This window comes from Benincasa hispida, chromosome 4 (genome assembly GCF_009727055.1).
Source record: "Benincasa hispida cultivar B227 chromosome 4, ASM972705v1, whole genome shotgun sequence".
Lineage (NCBI taxonomy): Eukaryota > Viridiplantae > Streptophyta > Magnoliopsida > Cucurbitales > Cucurbitaceae > Benincasa > Benincasa hispida.
Window position 1 is genome coordinate 65,373,284 of NC_052352.1, and position 19,599 is coordinate 65,392,882.

General features: G+C 35.1%; 2 protein-coding genes across 7 annotated transcripts; one reads left to right on the forward strand and one right to left on the reverse strand.

The window, feature by feature from the left end:
• The first annotated feature begins 12,266 nt into the window (after nt 1-12,266).
• LOC120075779 (E3 ubiquitin-protein ligase SDIR1) lies at nt 12,267-16,164 on the forward strand. Of its 5 annotated transcripts, none has more exons than XM_039029443.1 (9): nt 12,267-12,490; nt 13,552-13,677; nt 13,794-13,848; nt 13,938-13,990; nt 14,092-14,320; nt 14,819-14,933; nt 15,112-15,157; nt 15,377-15,502; nt 15,745-16,164. In XM_039029443.1, the coding sequence occupies exons 2-9, from the start codon at nt 13,597-13,599 to the stop codon at nt 15,865-15,867; spliced, it is 828 nt and encodes a 275-aa protein (XP_038885371.1). In that variant the 5' UTR covers nt 12,267-12,490; nt 13,552-13,596; the 3' UTR covers nt 15,868-16,164. The 5 variants fall into 5 exon arrangements, with proteins under 5 accessions (XP_038885371.1, XP_038885372.1, XP_038885374.1 ...); XM_039029444.1 differs by having other exon boundaries at nt 12,267-12,526; nt 15,745-16,162; XM_039029446.1 differs by having other exon boundaries at nt 12,267-12,526; nt 13,595-13,677; nt 15,745-16,162.
• Nucleotides 16,165-16,215: 51 nt separating this feature from the next.
• On the reverse strand, nt 16,216-19,420 carry LOC120075780 (peptidyl-prolyl cis-trans isomerase FKBP20-1). 2 transcript variants are annotated; one of them, XM_039029448.1, is made up of 6 exons: nt 19,264-19,420; nt 17,791-17,920; nt 17,198-17,331; nt 17,027-17,106; nt 16,670-16,762; nt 16,216-16,587 (listed from the first exon to the last, which is right to left on the reverse strand). In XM_039029448.1, exons 2-6 carry the CDS (start codon nt 17,897-17,899, stop codon nt 16,440-16,442), a joined length of 564 nt encoding a protein of 187 aa, XP_038885376.1. In that variant the 5' UTR covers nt 17,900-17,920; nt 19,264-19,420; the 3' UTR covers nt 16,216-16,439. The 2 variants fall into 2 exon arrangements, with proteins under 2 accessions (XP_038885376.1, XP_038885377.1); XM_039029449.1 differs by lacking the exon at nt 19,264-19,420 and adding an exon at nt 19,086-19,206.
• Nucleotides 19,421-19,599: the final 179 nt, after the last annotated feature.

The following is a 19,599-nucleotide window of genomic DNA, read 5'->3' on the forward strand; positions in this document are numbered from 1 at the left end:
TTTTTAGTGTCAAATTCTCATCAAACTCAAAGTTGCATGTTTTCCATTTAATGGTCTTTAAAAGGGAGTGTTTAATGAATTTTAAAAATTCTTGGCCTTTGTGGAAAATTGATGAGATTATGTGATAATCTCATCCCCTTTTTTCTCTCAAAGTTTTGGTCTTTTTCCTCTCCAAATTAATCACTCACCAGATCCACCATCCTGTTCTAAGGCCGGAGAATAGTCGGAAATTCTTTTGTGGTGGTCTACGAACCGTTCGTGAGGAGATTGGAGCTAATTTGGAGAAGATTCAAAATCTACAAAGGTTGTATTCTTTTTCCTCTTTTATTTGTTTCAATTGAATGCCTATCTTTGTAATTAACCTAATTAGAGTACTTTAGATCCGTTTTTCTTCCGCTACACATGTGTTCGTTTCATCATGAATGTACTAGCTCTAAGGGTTCTTTAGCCCTATGATCTTTTCTAGTAAAAGATCTTTTTGCCATTTTTCCTTCAAAGCATGACTCACACACCAGTAAAGAATTTTCTTCTAACTTGCTTAGAAGTTCATTCTTCACCAACCTCTCAATCTTATTGAGATTGATGTATCGTAATCTCAGGTGCCAAAGTTGAACATTTTCTTGAGGAGAAATTCTAAGTCTTTTTTTTTTTTTTATAGTTACTGTAGTTTTAAACATTTCAGTATTATAAAGGGCTTTAGTTGCTAATAGTTTTAGCACATAAAGATTGCTTTCCAACTTTGCAGAAAAAATATTAACACCATTCTTTGAAATAAACATTTTATTTACAGAGAAATGAATACAATATAATTTTTCTAACAAACACTTTACAGAAATTAAGTTCCTCTTCAAACCAAGAACTACATATACATTTTTTAGTAAAATGTATTTGTTCTGTAAAGTCGGCTGGAGGCCTCCCACTACCACAGCTGAGATGACATGTCCAGTTCCAACTCGAATCATCATCTCCCTAGCTTTCATTTGCTGCTAGGAACTAATTTTCTAAAATGAAAAACAAACATGATTAGTGGCGCCCGAATCAATTATCCAAGCCAAATCATCATTCTCCACTAAATAGGTTTCCAAAACAAGCAAATCATATTTACCTTATTTGGTCTTCTTCTTTTCCGCCAAGTATTTGGGATAGTTCCTCTTCCAATGTATTTCTGGTTGCAATGAAAATAAATTCCCTTTGCAACCTTGGCCTTCTTGCCCTTATGGGCAGCAGCTGGTACATTAGCTTTCCCCTTTCTGCCTTTCTTCTTTTTCCACTTTTTGATACTGAAAGAAGAAGGCACAGACTTCGTCCCAGAGGTTAAACCTCTATGGAACTTCTTAGAGGATAAAGCAACATTTGTTTTACCCTTTTGTTCCTTGGTTTTCATCAAGGACTGGAAGATTTGTAGCTAATTGAGCAAGGTGGTCAGGTTGTAATCAATCCTGTTCATAACAGCATTGCTACGGAACTGTAGGAAACTTTAAGGTAAAGATTCCATAATGAAGCTCCTGATTGGCTACATTGATGATGGACCCATTTATCTCCGCCACGTTGAAATGGATCATCATGTTGAGAACATGTTCTCAAACAGATGCCTCTTCTTCCATACGGGCATTGAAGATGTGTTTGAGAGCGTCGTGCTTGAGTTGTATGGATGGTTGTCCGAATATTCCTTTAGGGACTCCATGATCTCATAGGTCATGAGTATGGGCTCATGCTTCTTGGCAAAGACTTCTGAAAGACTTGCCAAGGTATACGCTTGGGCCTTCTCCTTTTCCCATGTCCATCGCTTGTATGCTTCTTGAACATTTCGAGTAGCATTTAGAGCTGGAATGGGGACAAAACTCCATTAGGACAAAGCGGAGGTCATCGATGATTAGGATTATGTTGATTGTATTTTTTCATGACGTATAATTTTTTCCTATTAATTTTTTAGCGGCGAGCAAATTAAGAGTTGCGGAAGTCATTATGAATAAGTTGGCTGAAACCATACAAATTATTTATATTAGTCTCTTTGCATTAAACCACTTAGTAAAACCAATCAATTTTAGCAAAATAATCTAATGTACACTAAATGATATCTATTTTGGAATGATACTTTAGTGAGACAGGAAAAAAGCCACATGTAGGGTGATCAGGTGCCCCTTCATTGAAATTAGACAATCTCAACCAATAAATAGAACAACTCCTTGCTACTGTAACTATCAGTCATCATTGTTCGGTCCAGAAATTGTTAGACTCACTTAACATTTCTTGTAAGTGTAACCCCTCATTTTAGATTCTAAAATTTCGCCCCAATGAGCCAACCATAGAGAAGAACCGATTTGAGCATGAAACTAAAGTAACCCTATCCATTTCTGGAGTTTGAATAAAGTGTCGTGCAAAAATGCAATCCGTAGGGGGACACTCAAGGTGCCACGAGGTCGTGCATGAAACTTTACTTCAAACTAATGAGAGAGACCAAGGGATGTGTTGTCACACGTCCCACTCTCACTTACTATAAACATTCTCTCCATTTACCTTGATATTGATCTATACAAACACCATCCACAGGGATACACTTAAGGTGCCTCAAGGCCGAGTATAGATCTCACATTGTGAACTTTTAGGGAGAAACGTGAAGAGAAAAATCAAATATCATATACCCATTTTCCTCCCACTAAGCGTTTTACCTAGGGTTAATTAACTTAGGATAATCCGGCTATTGATTTTAACTAAGTGATTGTTTAATTTGCCCAAAAACAACAATTACGTTGGATAGTTAAACAATTTTGATTAAAGTTTATTAAAACTTTAACAAACTTTAATCAAACATTACATGCTTATAACAAATCTATCTAATTCACCTTTCCAGGTAAGTTCCCAAGTAGGGGTATTACGTTTCCATCAACTTAAATACCCCAACCTAGACAGAACAAACCTTAGACAAGAGGTCCCTTATAGATACATTTGTTACAATGTTAATCTTTTAATTAAGAATCAATTTAATCCTATTAAACCGATTAAAAGTTTAAACTTAAAATTCTGATCTCATTAGAAAAGTGACGTTAGGCCTATATGAATAATATTTTTAAACAATTTTAAAAAATGGTTTTAACATAAGGTTTGCATGAAATTCTGATTTATTGATTTTAATTTCTAAATTTCAATTAGTTATAACAATTATAAATAAATGAAATAAATTAAAATCATATATTGCATGTAATTGACCTACTTAGTAAATTATAACATTTATAAGTTACCTAAGGTAGTATCATGCTTCATGCAAATTAATTTCATTACTAACATATATAACAATTATATAATTAAGGTAATGAAATAAACTATAACAATCATTCTCTAAGAGTAAACAACATGCAACGGAAGTATCAAGAATCCATAAGCATTCTAATTCACTAATTTTGGCAAAAACTAAAGCATGCTCTTCATAAAAAAATGGGTTTTCAGAACATACCTTTGATGAACTCTCCAAGAAAAACGTTTGTTCAGTTGTTGTCTTCACTTGATATCAACGTGAACCACTTCAAAGCCTTCCCTACTATGTTCTTGGAGCTTTAGGCAGAGTTGTGGGACTCAAGAATAGCTTGAAAATTTGAAAAACAAAAAAAAGCTCACAGCAGCAAAATTGAAGAAGGCAATTTCTTCTTCACCATAATTCTTCTCTCAAACTTATGTATTCCTTTTTTCTTCTTTTTCTTCTCCAACAACTCCAATCTTCTTTATATATTTAGATGAACATGCAAAGTGATGGAGTGCATGACTTGCAACTCATACTTGGAGAATCAATTTAGAGAAGATAATGGTTTGTATGTGAGCATAAAGATGATGATAATGGAGAAAACTCTTTTTCCATTTTGTGCAACCATGCAAAACGTTTTTCCATTTTCTTTTTAAAACACAAAATGACTTTTAAATAAATTTAATTGATTTTCTTAAATTAATTTTTGCACAATAATCATCTTCATATATTTAAATCATATTTAAATATTTATTTTCTTGTTTTGTTCAATTTGAACGTTTCAAATTAATTTCTCAAGCTACACTAAAACTTACCCATTTACGAGCTAGTAGGGGGACCTCGTGGACCTACAGATCATGGGCTCCAACGATCCGAGATTAATCGGGTAAACTCATTAGACCGATCTAACCCCCATACGTTAACTAATGGGTGATTCCACTAAATTCCATAGCTGAACTGCCCTCACTGTAGATATATTATGTCCACTCGATATAACCATGATTAGTAAGTTAACCTTTCACAGGTTGCTCGTAATAATAGTTGGGTCGAATCTCTGTTTTACCTCCGAAATTACCTCTTATTCCTTAAGTTCCATTGATCCCCTAATGAACAATTGATTTGTGATCCAATCATCAAATTGAATCCCTCTCAGGCCAATGAGAGGGTGAGGCCTCTTGTTCAAGACCCAGAATCAGCACTTGAAGGGAACAACCTCTCTACTAACCCTAATCAGGTAGGAGTGAATTCCCTCTTGCATCCTATGTTCCCAGCTCTTCATCCGGTCTTATCCCCAAAGTGGTAAGCTTATTGAGTAGAGGCAATTGGTCTACTCTCACGTTTGTAGATCAAAGGATAATCCCGAACAAACAGGAGTCCATAGTTAGCTTAGGATTAAGGTTAAGTTACTTAGGTCATCGCTTCAAAATAGTCAGTCTTAAACAGTAAATACCGTTATAAAGTAAGAGTGATAGGTTTCGTGGTCCGATCTTGCACAAAACTCATTTGCACAGGACACCCCCACTCTTCATGTCTCAACATGCACGAATTAGGATCACTTCATATGTAGTACTTTACAATACTTTGTAACAACTACAGAGTAGGCCGCATCCAATAGTGTTACCAAAATAAGGTACCCAATCTTATTCATATACTATAGATCATTTTGACTATTTACTCGAACCTGATCCACTTGTATATCTCCACATAAAGTTCAAGTACTCATATAATAGTCAAGGGACTTAGGTTTATTGGATTTCTAAAAAACAATATATTCAACAACTTTATCGAATTCTCAGAATAAGTTCTAATGTTTACAAACCATGGGTTTTAGGACATAAAACCCAAGGCATTCATACATACATTCAACCATATATTATAACACTTGTAATATAGATGATGCATGGATATGTTATTAATGCATGCATGCATATATTATAACATTTATATTATATGATACATGAGCATGCTATAGAATAAATCATGCATCTAGATATATCACAACATTTATAATATAACATGATGCATGAAATTAAATGCATAATCTCTGGTGGGATTTTATACTATATGGCATACATTATGGCATATAATATTAAAAAAAAAAAAATCATACAACACATACATAATTTAAAAGCAATTAACGAATCGGGATTGGACACCTAAAAGAAATTTAAATCTAACTATAACAAAAAAAAATCCATCTAGTTAAAAAAAATGAACCAGAACTTGAACCACCCAAACCAGACCGTGAACTGCTCGAACCAGCGACGAACCGATCCAGAAGAATAAAAAAAAACTTGAATCGGAGAATACCCAAACCGAACCGGACTAGCAGACCATGAACCGCGCACGAAACAGAGTTGGACCATGTATCCTTTTCGTCTCAGAGCATCGTGACGCTATGGAGAAAATCTATGTCTTCCACATCGTAGCGTTGCAATGCTAGGGCACAGCATTGCGACGCTACAGTACAATCGGCCACTGTATTGCTTCGAACTCCATCGAAACAACACTAAATTTCGCCTCGTTTTCTCCAGAATTCAATCGAGAACTCCACAAACAACTCAACAACAGATATTATAGACACGATCGCAAATTAATGCCCTAAAAACATGGGCTCTTACAAAATAATTTTGTAAATAAAACGATAAATCTATATTGCCAAATCCCGAAACGGCCATTAATGAAAACAACATTTAATATAGAATTCATCATATGAACTAAGAATGCTAAATCCCACCTTTACTGTAAAAAACAATTGTAGAAAACTAAGAAAAATTGGGACCAAAACCAATTGAAGGATCCCGATTACAGGTCTTTGAGCAAAAGCGAATCGTCCCATCCAATTTTCACATAATTTAGATTTTACAATGGAAGAAAAAGAATATGCATTTTAAAAAAATCATGCTAAAAAATAGAATACAGAAGAATAAATGAGTTTGAGAACCCTTACCTTTGAAGATCGTTCTTCAATGTGTTCCCTCGAACAAACAAACACCACCTCGATGGCTACTTCGGTATTCTCTGGGATGAAAATTCAGGAGGAGTATGTGCTTTGGTTATTTTGGAAGAGGGAGTGTGATAGAGTAGAGAGGAGAAGGAGAGTGTTGGGAATGTCCTAAACTCGCAGTTCGCAAATGTTGTTAACATATTCTATTTATCAATAAAAATGTTTTTGAGTTTTTTATTCAATAAATTATTATTGATATTGCATCCTTTTATGAAAATCCAATAAACGAATCCATGGTTATAACATGAATACTTTAACTTTATGTGGCGACATAAAAATGGATCAAGTTTTAGTATGTAGCCAAAATGGTCTATAAGTATACGGGTGAGATTAGGTACCTCATCCTGGTGACACTATTGGATGCGACCCATTTTGTATAATGATACAAATGATGTGATCCGAAAATCATTCATGTAAAGACATGTGAGTGGGGGCATCATGTGCAATGTGTTTGCATAAGACCGGACCTTGAAATAGTCACTTTTCTTTCTAATAACCGTTTAATGTTAAAACTGGCTATCTCAAACTCAATGACCTAGGGTAACTCGATCTTAATCCTGAACTAACTATGAACTCCTGATTATTTGGGATTATCCTTTGATCTGCATAGGTAAGTGTAGTCCAATAGCACTGCCCAATAAGTCTCCCATTTTGGAGATAAGACCGGATAGATAGCAAGGGACATAACTTTGTAATATGGAACTCACTCATACCCAATTTGGGGTTAGCAGATGGGTCGTTCTCTTAAGCGTTGATGCCTTGTCTTGAACAAGGAGGCCCCGCCCTCTCATGGAAGAGAGGATTATGGTTTATAAGTTGGACTATAAATCAATTGTTCAATGGAGGATCAGTGGGAGCTTAAGGAATAAAATATATTTACAAGGGTAAAACGATATTCTTTGACCCAGCTATAAATAGGAACAATCTATGAAGGATTGACTTTTCGATTATGGTTAAAATGGATAGAAATATATCTACTGTGAGGAGAGTGCAACTATCGAGCTATAGTGGAATGTCTTGGGGTAGTTAACTAATAGTAATTAATTTGGTTTAAAGAGTTTAACCAATTAATTACAAATCGTTGGAGCTCATGATTTGTAAGTCCATAAGGTCCCTCTACTAGCTTAGAATTTTGATTAATAAATTGAGTAATCTTGATGAGATTTGATATTAGGGTTTCTATTTATTGTATTCAATACAATATAAATGTTTGGTTTTTTTCGAAATTAAATGAAATTAGAGGATTGATTAATGTTTAACATATGATTTAAATGTTAATTGTATAAAATTAATCTCATTATAGTGGAATTAGTTTTTTATTAATTTAATATTAGATATCAAATTAACAAAATTAATTAAAAGATTTAATTAATTAGTTTTATTTAAAATTAATTTTATTAATGAGTTTATTTAAAAATTGGTTTTAGAAATCAATTTTTGAAAAACTAATTTTTTGAAAACAAAACTATTTTGAAAACTCAAAGTGGAGATTTCTAAAAAGTTGGAAATCTTTACTATGGTGCAAGGCACCTTATTCATCCAATTCCATTTTTTCCATGAAGTAGGAATTGGCCTTCATGAAAGCATGAATTTGCATGATGAAAGCTTTATAAATTAAAGTGTTGGGCTCAATAATGAGATCAAGCTTTCAAGAACTCCTTCAAGAACTCTGTAAAAATCGTAACCCTCTAAACCCTCTTTATATATTCCTAAAATTCAGCTCAATTTAGTGTTTTCACCACACAATCTTTGCAAGAGAATAGTAGAGAAGATCTTCGTGGTGGTCTACTTGTAGCTTGAAGTACATTCACATGGAACTCAGTTGGTGTTGAAGAGAATTCATCAAAGGTATTGTGTTCAGCAAACCCTCTTTTGTAATAGTTATTTTGAAGCATGTTTTAAACTCAAATTAAGTATAATTAAAGTGCTTATTGATTCTGATTTTCTCTGTTGCATGTTAATATATTCTATCAGAGAGGGGATGTTTTTGTGTTGTTCTCTGTAAAACACACACCAAAGAAGATGATCCACACTACCCCACTATCACGTATTGGGTGAGAGAGAAGGGGAAGGGAGTTACAACTCCCTCGTATAATTATTTTTAAAAAATAAATTAAATTTATTTATTTATTTATTTATTTTAATAAATTATTTAATATATATTTATATAATAACTACCTTATCACATAATATATATTAAACTATATATTATATCAAATATAACATATAACCTATAGTTTCTACATTGTATCAAATATAATATAACCTATAGTTTCAATTCTCTCTCACCAATGATGTTTAATATAAATCACATTTATATTAAATTTAATTATATGAATTCAATTCACATAATTAATATTTGAATAATATTCAAATATTTATTTCCTCTCAAGTAAACTTTATATTATAATGTATCAAATACATTATAGTAATTATATCATATATAATTACAATTAAATTAATTATATCATATATAATTAATTCCCTCAATTAATTTGAATAATTCAAATTAATCCAAAAACTGATTCTCAGGGGGACCTCATGGACCTGTAGTTTGAAGCTCAAACGGTACGTAAACAATTAATTAAACTCCTTTAATTAATTACTCACCATATGTTAATTGTCGGACACTCTACTGAAGACTGACAGTTGCACTTTTCGCACTACAGATATACTTCTATGTCCATTGGATAACTAGTCAATAGTATGATGACCCTTCACAAAATGATCATAAGTACAGCTAGGCCAAAATTATCGTTTTGTCCCTTCAGTTACATCTAACTCCATAAGTACCACATATTCCTCTAATGAATAATAAATCATAGTCTAACTATGACCAAACCCCTCTCGGGCCAGGAAATGGTGTGACGCCACATTGTTCAAGCCCCGAAATCAGCCCTTAAGGGAGCAATTTATCTACTTACCCCGATGTGGGGGAATGGGTGAATTCCTTCTTATATAGCTGTGTTCCCAACTACCCAATCAGACAAATCCCCAAAATGCTATGCTTATTGAGTCAGTGATCTGGTCACTCTCACCCATACAAATCAAAGGACCACTTTCATAGGTAGGAGTTCACAACTCACTCAGGATTCAGATTATGTTACTACCTATGGTCATCCTGATGAAATGTAAGTCTCTATTATGAACGGCGTTATATAATGAGACTAAACATTTTGTGGTATGGTCTTATATAAACTCCTTTGTATAGAATATCCCCGCTCACATATCTCCATATGAATGATCAAGATCATATCATTTGTAGCAATTTACAACGATTGTAACATCTACAAAGCAAGCCATACTCGTAGTATCACCAGGATAAGGTATCCAGCAATCCATCTACTATAGACCATTTAAGTTATCACTTAAACATTATCCACCATATGTCTCTACTACATGTTTAAGCTACAAGATAACTTTGGATCTTAGTTTATTGGTTTGTGGTTAATGCAACTAAAAATGAAATAATAATCATATATTTTATTAAATAAATAATATGTTTGTACATTACAATTACAAACTATAAGACCCTATGAGATTTAGGGCATCAACCCCAACACCTACTGTCTTACAACGTTGCGTTAAAGTGTTGAGCGAGGGTTGAGACGTTACAATCAGGGGCACTTTGGTCATTTCTCCTCCTTTGAAGCCCAAATGTTCAAATTACTTCCAAATTACTTCAAATTAACCACATTTCTAATCAAATGGTCAATTTTATCTCTTGGTTTCTCAGTATCTACAAAATAGGATAATTAACACGTAAAATCTATTAATGAACCTATTAAGCTAGTAATTATAGCTCTTTTTTAGAGCTATCACCTTCCCCTAAAAATTTCGTCCTCAAAATTTGCCTTAAGCTTCCTCATACAAAGAGATGTGGGTATCTACTTTTCATTTGCACTTCAACCTTCCACGGAGGTTCCTCTACTTCATGGTTCTTCCACAGTACTTTTACTAGTGGGATAATTTTGTTTCTCAGCATTTGCTCCTTCCTATCCAAAATCTGCACTAGTTCTTCCTAATATGATAAATTTTCTTTCAACTGCACTGGTTGAACTTATAAAACGTGTGAAGGATCCAATACATACTTCCTTAACATAGATACATGGAAAACATCGTGTATCTTAGATAACTCCGAATAGTAGGGCTAATTTGTATGTTGCAGGTCCGATCCGTTCTACTATCTCATAAGGTCATGTATATCTTGGTTTAGCTTACCCTTCCTGCCAAATCATAGTATTCCCTTCTACGGAGATAGCTTGAGAAAAAACCTGATCTCCGATCTCGAATTTTGACTCTTTTCTTCTTTTATTTTCATGACTCTTCTATCGGCACTGAGCCTCCCTCCGAGACAGTGCCCAGATCGTTACGCCTTTAGTACGAGTTGGAACTTACCCGACAAGAAATTTTGCTACCTTAGGACCGTTATAGTTACAGTCGTCGTTCATTGGGGCTTCGGTTGCTGGCTCTCCTATCATCGGGTCACTAACTTCCTTGACCTTCTAGCATTGGGTAGGCGTTAGCCCCTATACATGGTCTTACGACTTTGTGGAGACCTATATTTTTGGTAAACAATCGCCCGGGCCTGGTCACTATGACCCCCTCTATGAGGAGGCACCCCTTGTCCCGAAGTTATGGGGCTATTTTGCCAAGTTCCTTAAAGAGAGTTGTCTTGTGCCCCTAGGTGTTCTCTACCTACCCACCCGTGTCGGTTTCAGGTTTGATTCAGACGTTTTTGGCACACCCCTAATAACCAAAGAACGACAAGTGCTTTTCCTTGTGTAGATGCTATTTCAATGGGAACTTGATGAGTTGATCTGCCTACATGTCTTACCTCATCGAAAGAGACTACGCTGGGAATAGAGTAGGCTCCGACCTCAGATATGGTAGTAAGTGGAACATTAGCGTCAGTGACCCTTCCGAGTATACCCTCAAAGGGAGCGAGGCGGGGACCCGAACCTAGGTGATCTATCCATGACCAAGATAAAGCTTAGGTGAAACTAAGTGGAGGTCTGAATCGACTGATGTTGAAGAATCAACGGATGAGTTGTGGTTAGGGGTGCTATTAATAGAGAAACATCTTCGTTCCTCGACTTCTTTGCTCAGTGGGGAGTAGAAAGTTGTAAACTCTATTTCTTGGTTGGCACAAGGAGTTCGTGGACCCACAACTAAAAAAAATCAAATTTATACTTATTAATTTATTATATCGTGGATCCCTAAGAGTTCACAACTTTTCAAACTTCACACCACTCCTTACCTTATACACGTTCAAAATAATGAAATTGATTATTATTAAACACCTATATTGAAATAACATATTAGGATATAAGAGAAACTCATTCATCCATCTTATTGATAATGAGGAAAAACTCTCGTTATATATATAGATGAAGATTACATAGCTTGCTAACCAATAATTTACAACTCGTAACAAAAACTAGTCCAGAAAACTAATTATGTTTACACAGGTAAATACCCAATATAACATAGAGGAAAGATATCTATTCAATCCGTAAAACTTTTACGTCTATTGCTTAGTAGGTTATTTGTTGCTACTTTTTATGAGATTAACGCATGCACGTGTTAAAGCTTGTTTTATTAATCAACCCAAGTAATCCCTAAATTAATTCGCCTTTTATGCTTTAGTTGTTATTTATATTGATTAATATGTCTAATAATATCAATATAAACTTGATCTAATGGATAAAAAAACTCGTTACAATTTAAAAAGTCAATCATCCAATTATCATCTTCCCATTATTAAATTTAAATAAAAATGTGCCGAAATATGGAATTATAAGACGATTTTTTTATAATTCTTAAAATGGAAACTTTTTTAAAGATAAATAATTAAATTGACAAAATCATAGTTAGGTATAAAATGATATGAGAGCATGAGCGGTTCGGTAACGCTTGAGAAAAGTCTAGAGATTAGAGAAGTAAAAGCAGACGTTAGAATTTGACCAAACCAACAAATACTACGTCGTTTTGAGCATTCAACTCGTTTTACCAAAGCCTCCTTTAGTAGGAAGCCAAGCGAAAGACGGGTCACAAAGCAACTCAACGCGTCCGAGTCACCTCCCTCACTCGACTCGCTCCCTCATCTTCTCCATCGTCATACCACAGCCGGGTTTTTCATCTTTCGCATAATTTTAAGAGACCCCATCATCAAAACTTTTCGACTCAAAGCAATCCTTGTCGTTTTTAGACCTACACAATCAACCCCATTTACTCGATTCTGTTCTGTAAGTCTCGGATTTCCCTTATCAAGGATCGTTCGGGTTAGATTATTTGCTGATCCCTGTTCTCTTATGCCTTCTATTTCTTGGTATTTCGTTTCTGGGTTGTTTGATTGAGTGATTGTTATTATCGTTTGAATTTCACTTGTTTAACTGTCATCCAAGCTTGTAGTTATAGGGCTGTAGAATTGTTGCGTCTGTCTGATTCTGTTTATCGAATAATGTTTTCGTTGCATTTGATTATCTGTGGGGGTTGGCTGTGAATGTCGACAATTGGGAGTTTAGATGAAAAGAATTCGAAGCTGATCTGGTACAATCGACCAGTAGTTCTGATTTCGAAGTTGAGCATTTGCATTTTAGTGGAGACCTCAATCTTTTAAATATTGAATGTCTGTATGCACTTGAGTTTGAGGACACTCTTCTTACAGTCCTTTGGTTTCATTGGATGCCCAAATGATGGAAAAATGTCTTGTCTACTTCTGGATATCTTTTCACTTTTCAGACAATGCAGTTCCTTTCCTTGAGGGTTTTCAGGATTAATATATTTCGTCTATGTTGTCTGAAGGAATCAATGAATTTTAGTTATCTAATCTTTATGACGCAGATGGTCAGCTCCTGAATGAGGCTTTGGATTAGGCATTGAATTTGAAAACTAAGGAGTATTTAATTGGGGATTTTATGCTCTTCTTGTTGAATTGCACATGTACTAGATGTACCGTATACGAACATGTCAATGCTTACAAGAACTTCAAACTCTTTGAAATTATTTTATGATTATATTTTATATGAGTGGTTTATTGTTTAGCCATGGACATTACATCTGTACATTTATATATGGTTAAAGGAACGTCAAAGTTTAGGTTAATATGAATCTTTGATTCCTTAAACTTCAATTCTCATGTTATTTGTTTGTTGAATAATCCATCGGGGCTAAGAATGATGGGTTAGCATGGTAAGGATATGCAGGCATCGTTTTGTTTGTCTATTGAGATACTGGAGCCTCTTTCTTTTTTCTTTACGTGTTCTGCAGATTATTGCCATAAATTCATATGACTTTCATTCTGTAGATTCACATTACTCAAAATCAACTAGCTGTTGCAACTATTGCAGACATGAGTTTTGTTTTCCGTGGAACAAGAGTTCCAGACATAGAAAATGGTCTATCTGGATTTATACCTGAACGGCGTGCAATGGTATGCTCAATATTTCGTACTCTTGACTTATTAATATCAATGCTTGGAAGTTTCTAGATATTTTGCACTAGTTATGATTCTAATTTGAAGATTTTTTTTTTCCTGCTCACAATCAGCGGGTTCATGCAGCTCGTCCCGTTAACTCAAACTCGCTTGCCTTTCTCGTCACAGGTACCATGTCACCTATGTACAGACAGATGTCTGTTTCATGTGATGATTTTGATCTATTGCATTGTTTTAACTCCTTGACTTTGTTCCAGTCCTTTTGTTATTCATGATATTAAATTCTCACCAGATGTCACCGAACTTTCTGGTAAGTTTCATATTCCACTGTGAATAAGTAGTGGATTGGTCTTACTCTCTCACCCTTGATACGAATCTTTACATTTTCTTCCTTTGAACATGCATATTTAGCTCTGGCTTGTGCTTGGTGTCTTTTTGATGGCTACAACATTAAGGATGTACGCAACTTGTCAACAACTTCAGGCTCAAGCCCAAGCAAGAGCTATGGCAGCCAGTGGCCTTCTTGGTCACACTGAATTGAGGTTACATATGCCACCATCAATAGCACTTGCAACTAGAGGGCGTTTACAAGGGCTAAGGCTTCAACTTGCTCTGCTAGATCGGGAATTCGATGATCTAGGTATGGTTCAAATCCAAAAAGTGCAACAATTTTCAGTGGCATAAACTCTCTGTGTGTGCGCGTGTGTGAGGGAATTTGAGACTGAATTTCCACTTCATGGCAAAATTTGGGGAAACTTTATTGATCAGATTTCTTTGACAAGATTCTGAAGTGTGTAATCATTTTGATATGGGTTTCTGAAAATGCTAGAAATTCACTCCTTACATAGCCAAATTTGGGGAATTTTTTGTTGATCAGACTTCTTTGGTAACGTTCTGACATGATAAGCTTGCCGTAAATGCATGAAGTCGAAGAGGATAGAAGTAGTGATTTTCATGTTGTCAATTGTTGAAAAGAAAGTACCCTGACCTTGCTCCTGGCAGTATGGTTGGGATGGACAGTATAGTACTCCATGAAATTTTAAATTTGTTGGGTTTCTTTTTCTTATTTTATTTTATTTTTCAAGCTTATCATCATTATATGGATGATGCTGTATTAACCATATCTTTTATCCTTCAGATTATGAAACTTTGAGAGCTTTGGATTCTGATAATGCTCCGACAACACCTTCTATGAGTGAGGAACAAATAAATGCTCTTCCCGTTCATAAATACAAGGTTCCGGGTCCTCAAAGGTAATCGATGTCATATTATTCTACATTCCAGAATGAGTTAGGGTATCTGTTGCTTTATTTTAAGTTTTGATTGGAAGCCATATATTCTGTACTCTTGAGATTTTTCAACGATAAGATACGTGTGTACTCTATGTGTACTAAAAAAACTAAGATTAAGTTTCCATTAAATTATATGCAGCGATCCCTCTGTAAATCAGCAAGCTTCATCTTCAGAATCTAACGAGGTATCGATTAGGTTACTTTTGCCTTACATGTTTGATTCTGGCCTTCAACGGTGTCTAGAAAATTACAAATTCAATAATTACTCATTTTAGAAGGAAACATAGTGCGGAAAAGAGACAGAAGGCCAAAATTTTCCAGCTTTTTAGCTTATTATTTGTATACCACACACTATTCTCATCAGTTATCAATTTTCACGTACTCTTCTTTAATTTTGATTGCAGAAGAGACAAGATTTAGTTAATGCAGTTGGCAGTACCAAGACCTCTGAGGATGAACTCACATGCAGCGTTTGCTTGGAGCAAGTAAATGTTGGTGAACTCATACGTAGTTTGCCATGTTTACATCAGGTTAATCTCTTATCTCTATGCCGCCTTTCCTTCCAAACAAATGGTTACTAATATTTCATGTTTAAAATTCAGGAATTTGGATTTTTGTTATTATTACTTGTCCTGGTTGTTTCGTTTTCTCTGTCTTCTTTGAAGGCTTCTTGCAGTCCCTCTTTCCTTAAATTTTGATATAACTTCTACCTGCTAGAATTCCAAGAGTTCTTTTAATTTGAATTTGGTTATTCTTGAATTCGATATTGTAGTTCCATGCCAACTGCATAGATCCGTGGCTGCGACAGCAGGGAACATGCCCTGTTTGTAAATTTAGAGCGGTGTCCGGGTGGTCAGAACAGGGGCAAGGGGAAACTGATGCTTATATGGTTTAATTGGATATCGAACGATGCTTGACAACTCATTAAATAGCAGAGGACATGAACAGACGTGGTGTAATTAGGTTAAGGGTAGAGGCATTACAGGAATTGCAGTTGCCGCTCTGTATCTTTGAACTTCTGACGAGCCATTTAATTGTATTCTTGAAGTTGATCATTTGTGATAGAGTCTCTGATCATTGTGAGTGAGCAGAGTTTTGTTCTTTCACTGTCTTCAATGTACTATTCCAATCCTTGTTAGCAAAGTACTTGTTACCTCTAGAACTAAACACTACAAGGAAAATTTTCTACATATTGGCTCATTTGTTGTGTAATATTGTAAAAAGAAGCCGGTAAAAAGGGTCATTTTATTCTTAGCTAATCAGTGAAATTAAGAGGAAAATGACAAGTTAACATTCAGCATACAAATCAAAATATTAAGCAACGTCACTCAATCTTACTGTATCATCCTATTCGCTGCAGCAAATTCAAATGTATTACAATCCCATGGCTTCAAAGTTTCATCCCGTTTATTTTGTTTAACTGATCTTTAACATCGTAACAGCATCAAGTGCGACAGGGTACCAACATTATTTTGCTTTGTTCTTCCCCTTTCCGCCCTTCTTGGACTCTAACTTGGCTTGAATGCGGGCAGCTGCCGCAGCTTTGGCTTCATCTCTCTTCTTTTTCTCCTCTTCTTTTAATGCAGCAGTAGCCTCCCTTTGCCTTTTCAATTCTCTGATTCAACAATGTTGTAAGAAATAACTTATTACTGACGATTTTTTAAAAGAGTGGATTGTTTAAGTACTGCATTTCTTACTCGAGCCTGGCCCTTTCCTCAGAAACACTGCCTAGACTTGAACCTTTCCGGGGCTTGCAGGCCACTAATTCCACCTCGAAAATAAGAGTTGCACTGCATGAGAATGAGGCAGAGGCTTATGAATTTATCAACTAAAATTGAGAAGCACATATACAAGAGCCATTCGAATAGAGTTATCCATTGCAATTGCAATGTCAAACTTATTACTTCGTGAGATATAGTGAAAATAGGGGCTGGAAGGTCCAGTCCGAGTCAAAGCAAAATACTATTAATGAATTTGAGACATTATCATAAAGCCATTAGGAACTCCGGTGTCTCGTTTATAATAAGTGGGAGAAGAAAGAGCAAGGACATTACTCTGGTGGGATGTCTGGTGGAGAACCAGCACTTCCATAAGCATATTCTGGCTTGCAAGTGATTTTTGCAACCTCTCCAACCTGTTGGAACAATACAGAATAGTATGTAGAAGGAAACAAAACAGCACAAAATGCTACATTTATTTCTGATGGAAAGCATGTTTCCTTTTACCTTCATTGTCTTGACAGCAATTTCCCAAGCCTGGATCACGGATCCTTTTCCAAGCTCAAAAGAGAAGACGGTATTATCCTCACGAGTTGAATCAAATACTTCACCAGATTCTGCTAGAGTTCCTTCATAATGCACTGCTCCACTCAACATATGGAAAAAGTTAACTAAAATTTTTGGAGGAACAAAAAGTTAAAGTACTTATCGGGGGGGTGGGGTGGATAAACAGGGCGGAATGGAGTGAAGGGAGATCTGTTGAAAGAGAAGCAGGTTAATCAGTTGTAAACTCTAACTCATGGGAACGTCAATCACACATCAACCAAAGGGCAGCAGTGTGAATGAAAGCACAACAGCCAAGTAATTATGAAGTATATCCACACGGGAAGAAACTGAAATTAAATGACAAAAAGAGAAGTTTCTATCTATCAATTGATACTTGAAAAGCAGGCAGAAACACCAAGTAACCGAAGCTCAAAGGTAACTTGTTGAAGTCTTCCTCTTGAATTTTACTCATATACTATCACTATCAGTCTCAGTATTTAGTAAATGTAATGTCGGTGAAAAAATAAACCATAGTTTTGCTAAGAAAAAAGTACCATCGACAAGAGGAAGGTCATCAGTTGGAGCATTAGCATTGGCTTTGGCATGCCTTACGATTGTCTTCACAACACCTCCATTCCCCGTCAAGTCTATAGTATCACTCATTGCTTACCAAATGTGAACGTACTGCATCAAATAAATGAACATAAATTTATCAGAACTGGCAACATTTCAAGCAAGACTCCATTTGTTTTGAAGAATTTCAAGTTTATCAGATGAAACACAATCAAGAAAAGCAGTGCAAACCATACACGTACAAAGTTCATTTTTTGAAACTCTAAACTGTTAAAATATTAACTTCAGTACGAACACCAATCTAATAAAAATGAATCCTGGGTAATATAGAAATTTTAAATGCTTAAGCTCCATTTGATAACCATTTAGACCTCATTCAGCTTTTGAAAATTAAGTTCACAATCATTACTTCTCCCTCTAGTTTTCTTGATTTATTAACTACTTTTAAAATCATGGTTAAACTCTAAACTGTTAAAATATTAACTTCAGAACGAACACCAATCTAATAAAAATGAATCCTGGGTAATATAGAAATTTTAAATGTTTAAGCTCCATTTGATAATCATTTAGACCCCATTCGGTAACTCATTTTGCTTTTGAAAATTAAGTTCACAATCATTACTTCTCCATCTAGTTTTCTTGATTAACTACTTTTTAAATCATGCTTTTAAAAACCAAGCCATGGCTTTCTTTTTTTTTTGTGGGGGGGGGATAAATAAATAAATTATTTTTTGAAAACTTGATTTTGTTATTGAAATCTTGCTTAAAATTCAAATGTGTGTTTAAGGAAGGTGGGGAACATATAAAAAACTGTATGGAAACAAACATAATTTTCAAAATCATAATGCCAAAAACAAAATAGTTAATAAATGGGCCTTAGTTTTTGGTTTTTTTATTTTTGAAAATTAAGATCTTAAAAATTACTTCCAGTTCCACCTATGAATTTCTTTGTTTTCTTAACTACAGTTGAAATTGTGGAAAAAGACCCGTTCCCAAATCAAGAAACCAAATAAGTGCGTATAATCGAGCACTAAAATCAAGAAAGTAAGGAAAGAAATCAAATATATGTCTCCTAATTCTTATCCTTGAACCAAAATAAAACGATCAAGACGAACAAGCATATAAAAATGAGAGCATAAAATCGAGCTCTAAAATCCAAAGAATAGGAACAAACAGGAATTCGGTATACAAATGCAAAATAACCTGCATAAAATAGTAGATGCAAAAGCAAGAATAGTAGTAAACAGAAAGATGCAAGAACAAGAAAAGAAACAACATGCAGAAATTGATAGAATTTTCCCTTCACCAAACTTCAAAGCTCCACGCTCCACTCCATCCATTTCAATTATCTTACTATTGGGAGACAAAATTAAAATAAATGAAATATTGCAACCACACTGAAATCTAGATTGAAAAGATGGAGTTTCAGCAGAAAGAGTCGGAAAATCACGAACCCACGAGGGGAAATTTGGAAATCGGGCCGATTCTGAGACGAAATATCGGGTGCGGGTCGGATCGTCGCGTCTGCTGTTGGCCATAAGCGGCGGGATTGAGCGCTCGTTTGGAAGAATTGCGCTGGGTCTGGTTTAACCCCAATGCCACACCGCACGTGTAAACAAACGTGTAACATTTTGCTTCGATACGACGCAGTTTTAGTACATCAAGACAAATTTAAAAACAAAATAAATATATAAACATTTTGGTACCCAATTTTCTTTTTCAGGGAAAGAAGTATTATAAATTAAATAGGACCGGTACACAAGCCTCTTCACAAATAGTAGAAGAGAATT

Coding starts and splice junctions, on each gene's coding strand:
- LOC120075779 (XM_039029443.1), top strand. CDS start 13,597: ATGAGTTTTGTTTTCCGTGGAACAAGAGTTCCAGACATAGAAAATGGT. Junction 13,849..13,937: donor GCTTGCCTTTCTCGTCACAG/GTACCATGTCAC, acceptor ACTTTGTTCCAG/TCCTTTTGTTATTCATGATA. Junction 15,158..15,376: donor CATCTTCAGAATCTAACGAG/GTATCGATTAGG, acceptor TTTTGATTGCAG/AAGAGACAAGATTTAGTTAA.
- LOC120075780 (XM_039029448.1), bottom strand. CDS start 17,899: ATGAGTGATACTATAGACTTGACGGGGAATGGAGGTGTTGTGAAGACA. Junction 17,332..17,790: donor TGACCTTCCTCTTGTCGATG/GTACTTTTTTCT, acceptor TGAGTGGAGCAG/TGCATTATGAAGGAACTCTA. Junction 17,107..17,197: donor TTGCTGTCAAGACAATGAAG/GTAAAAGGAAAC, acceptor TTGTTCCAACAG/GTTGGAGAGGTTGCAAAAAT.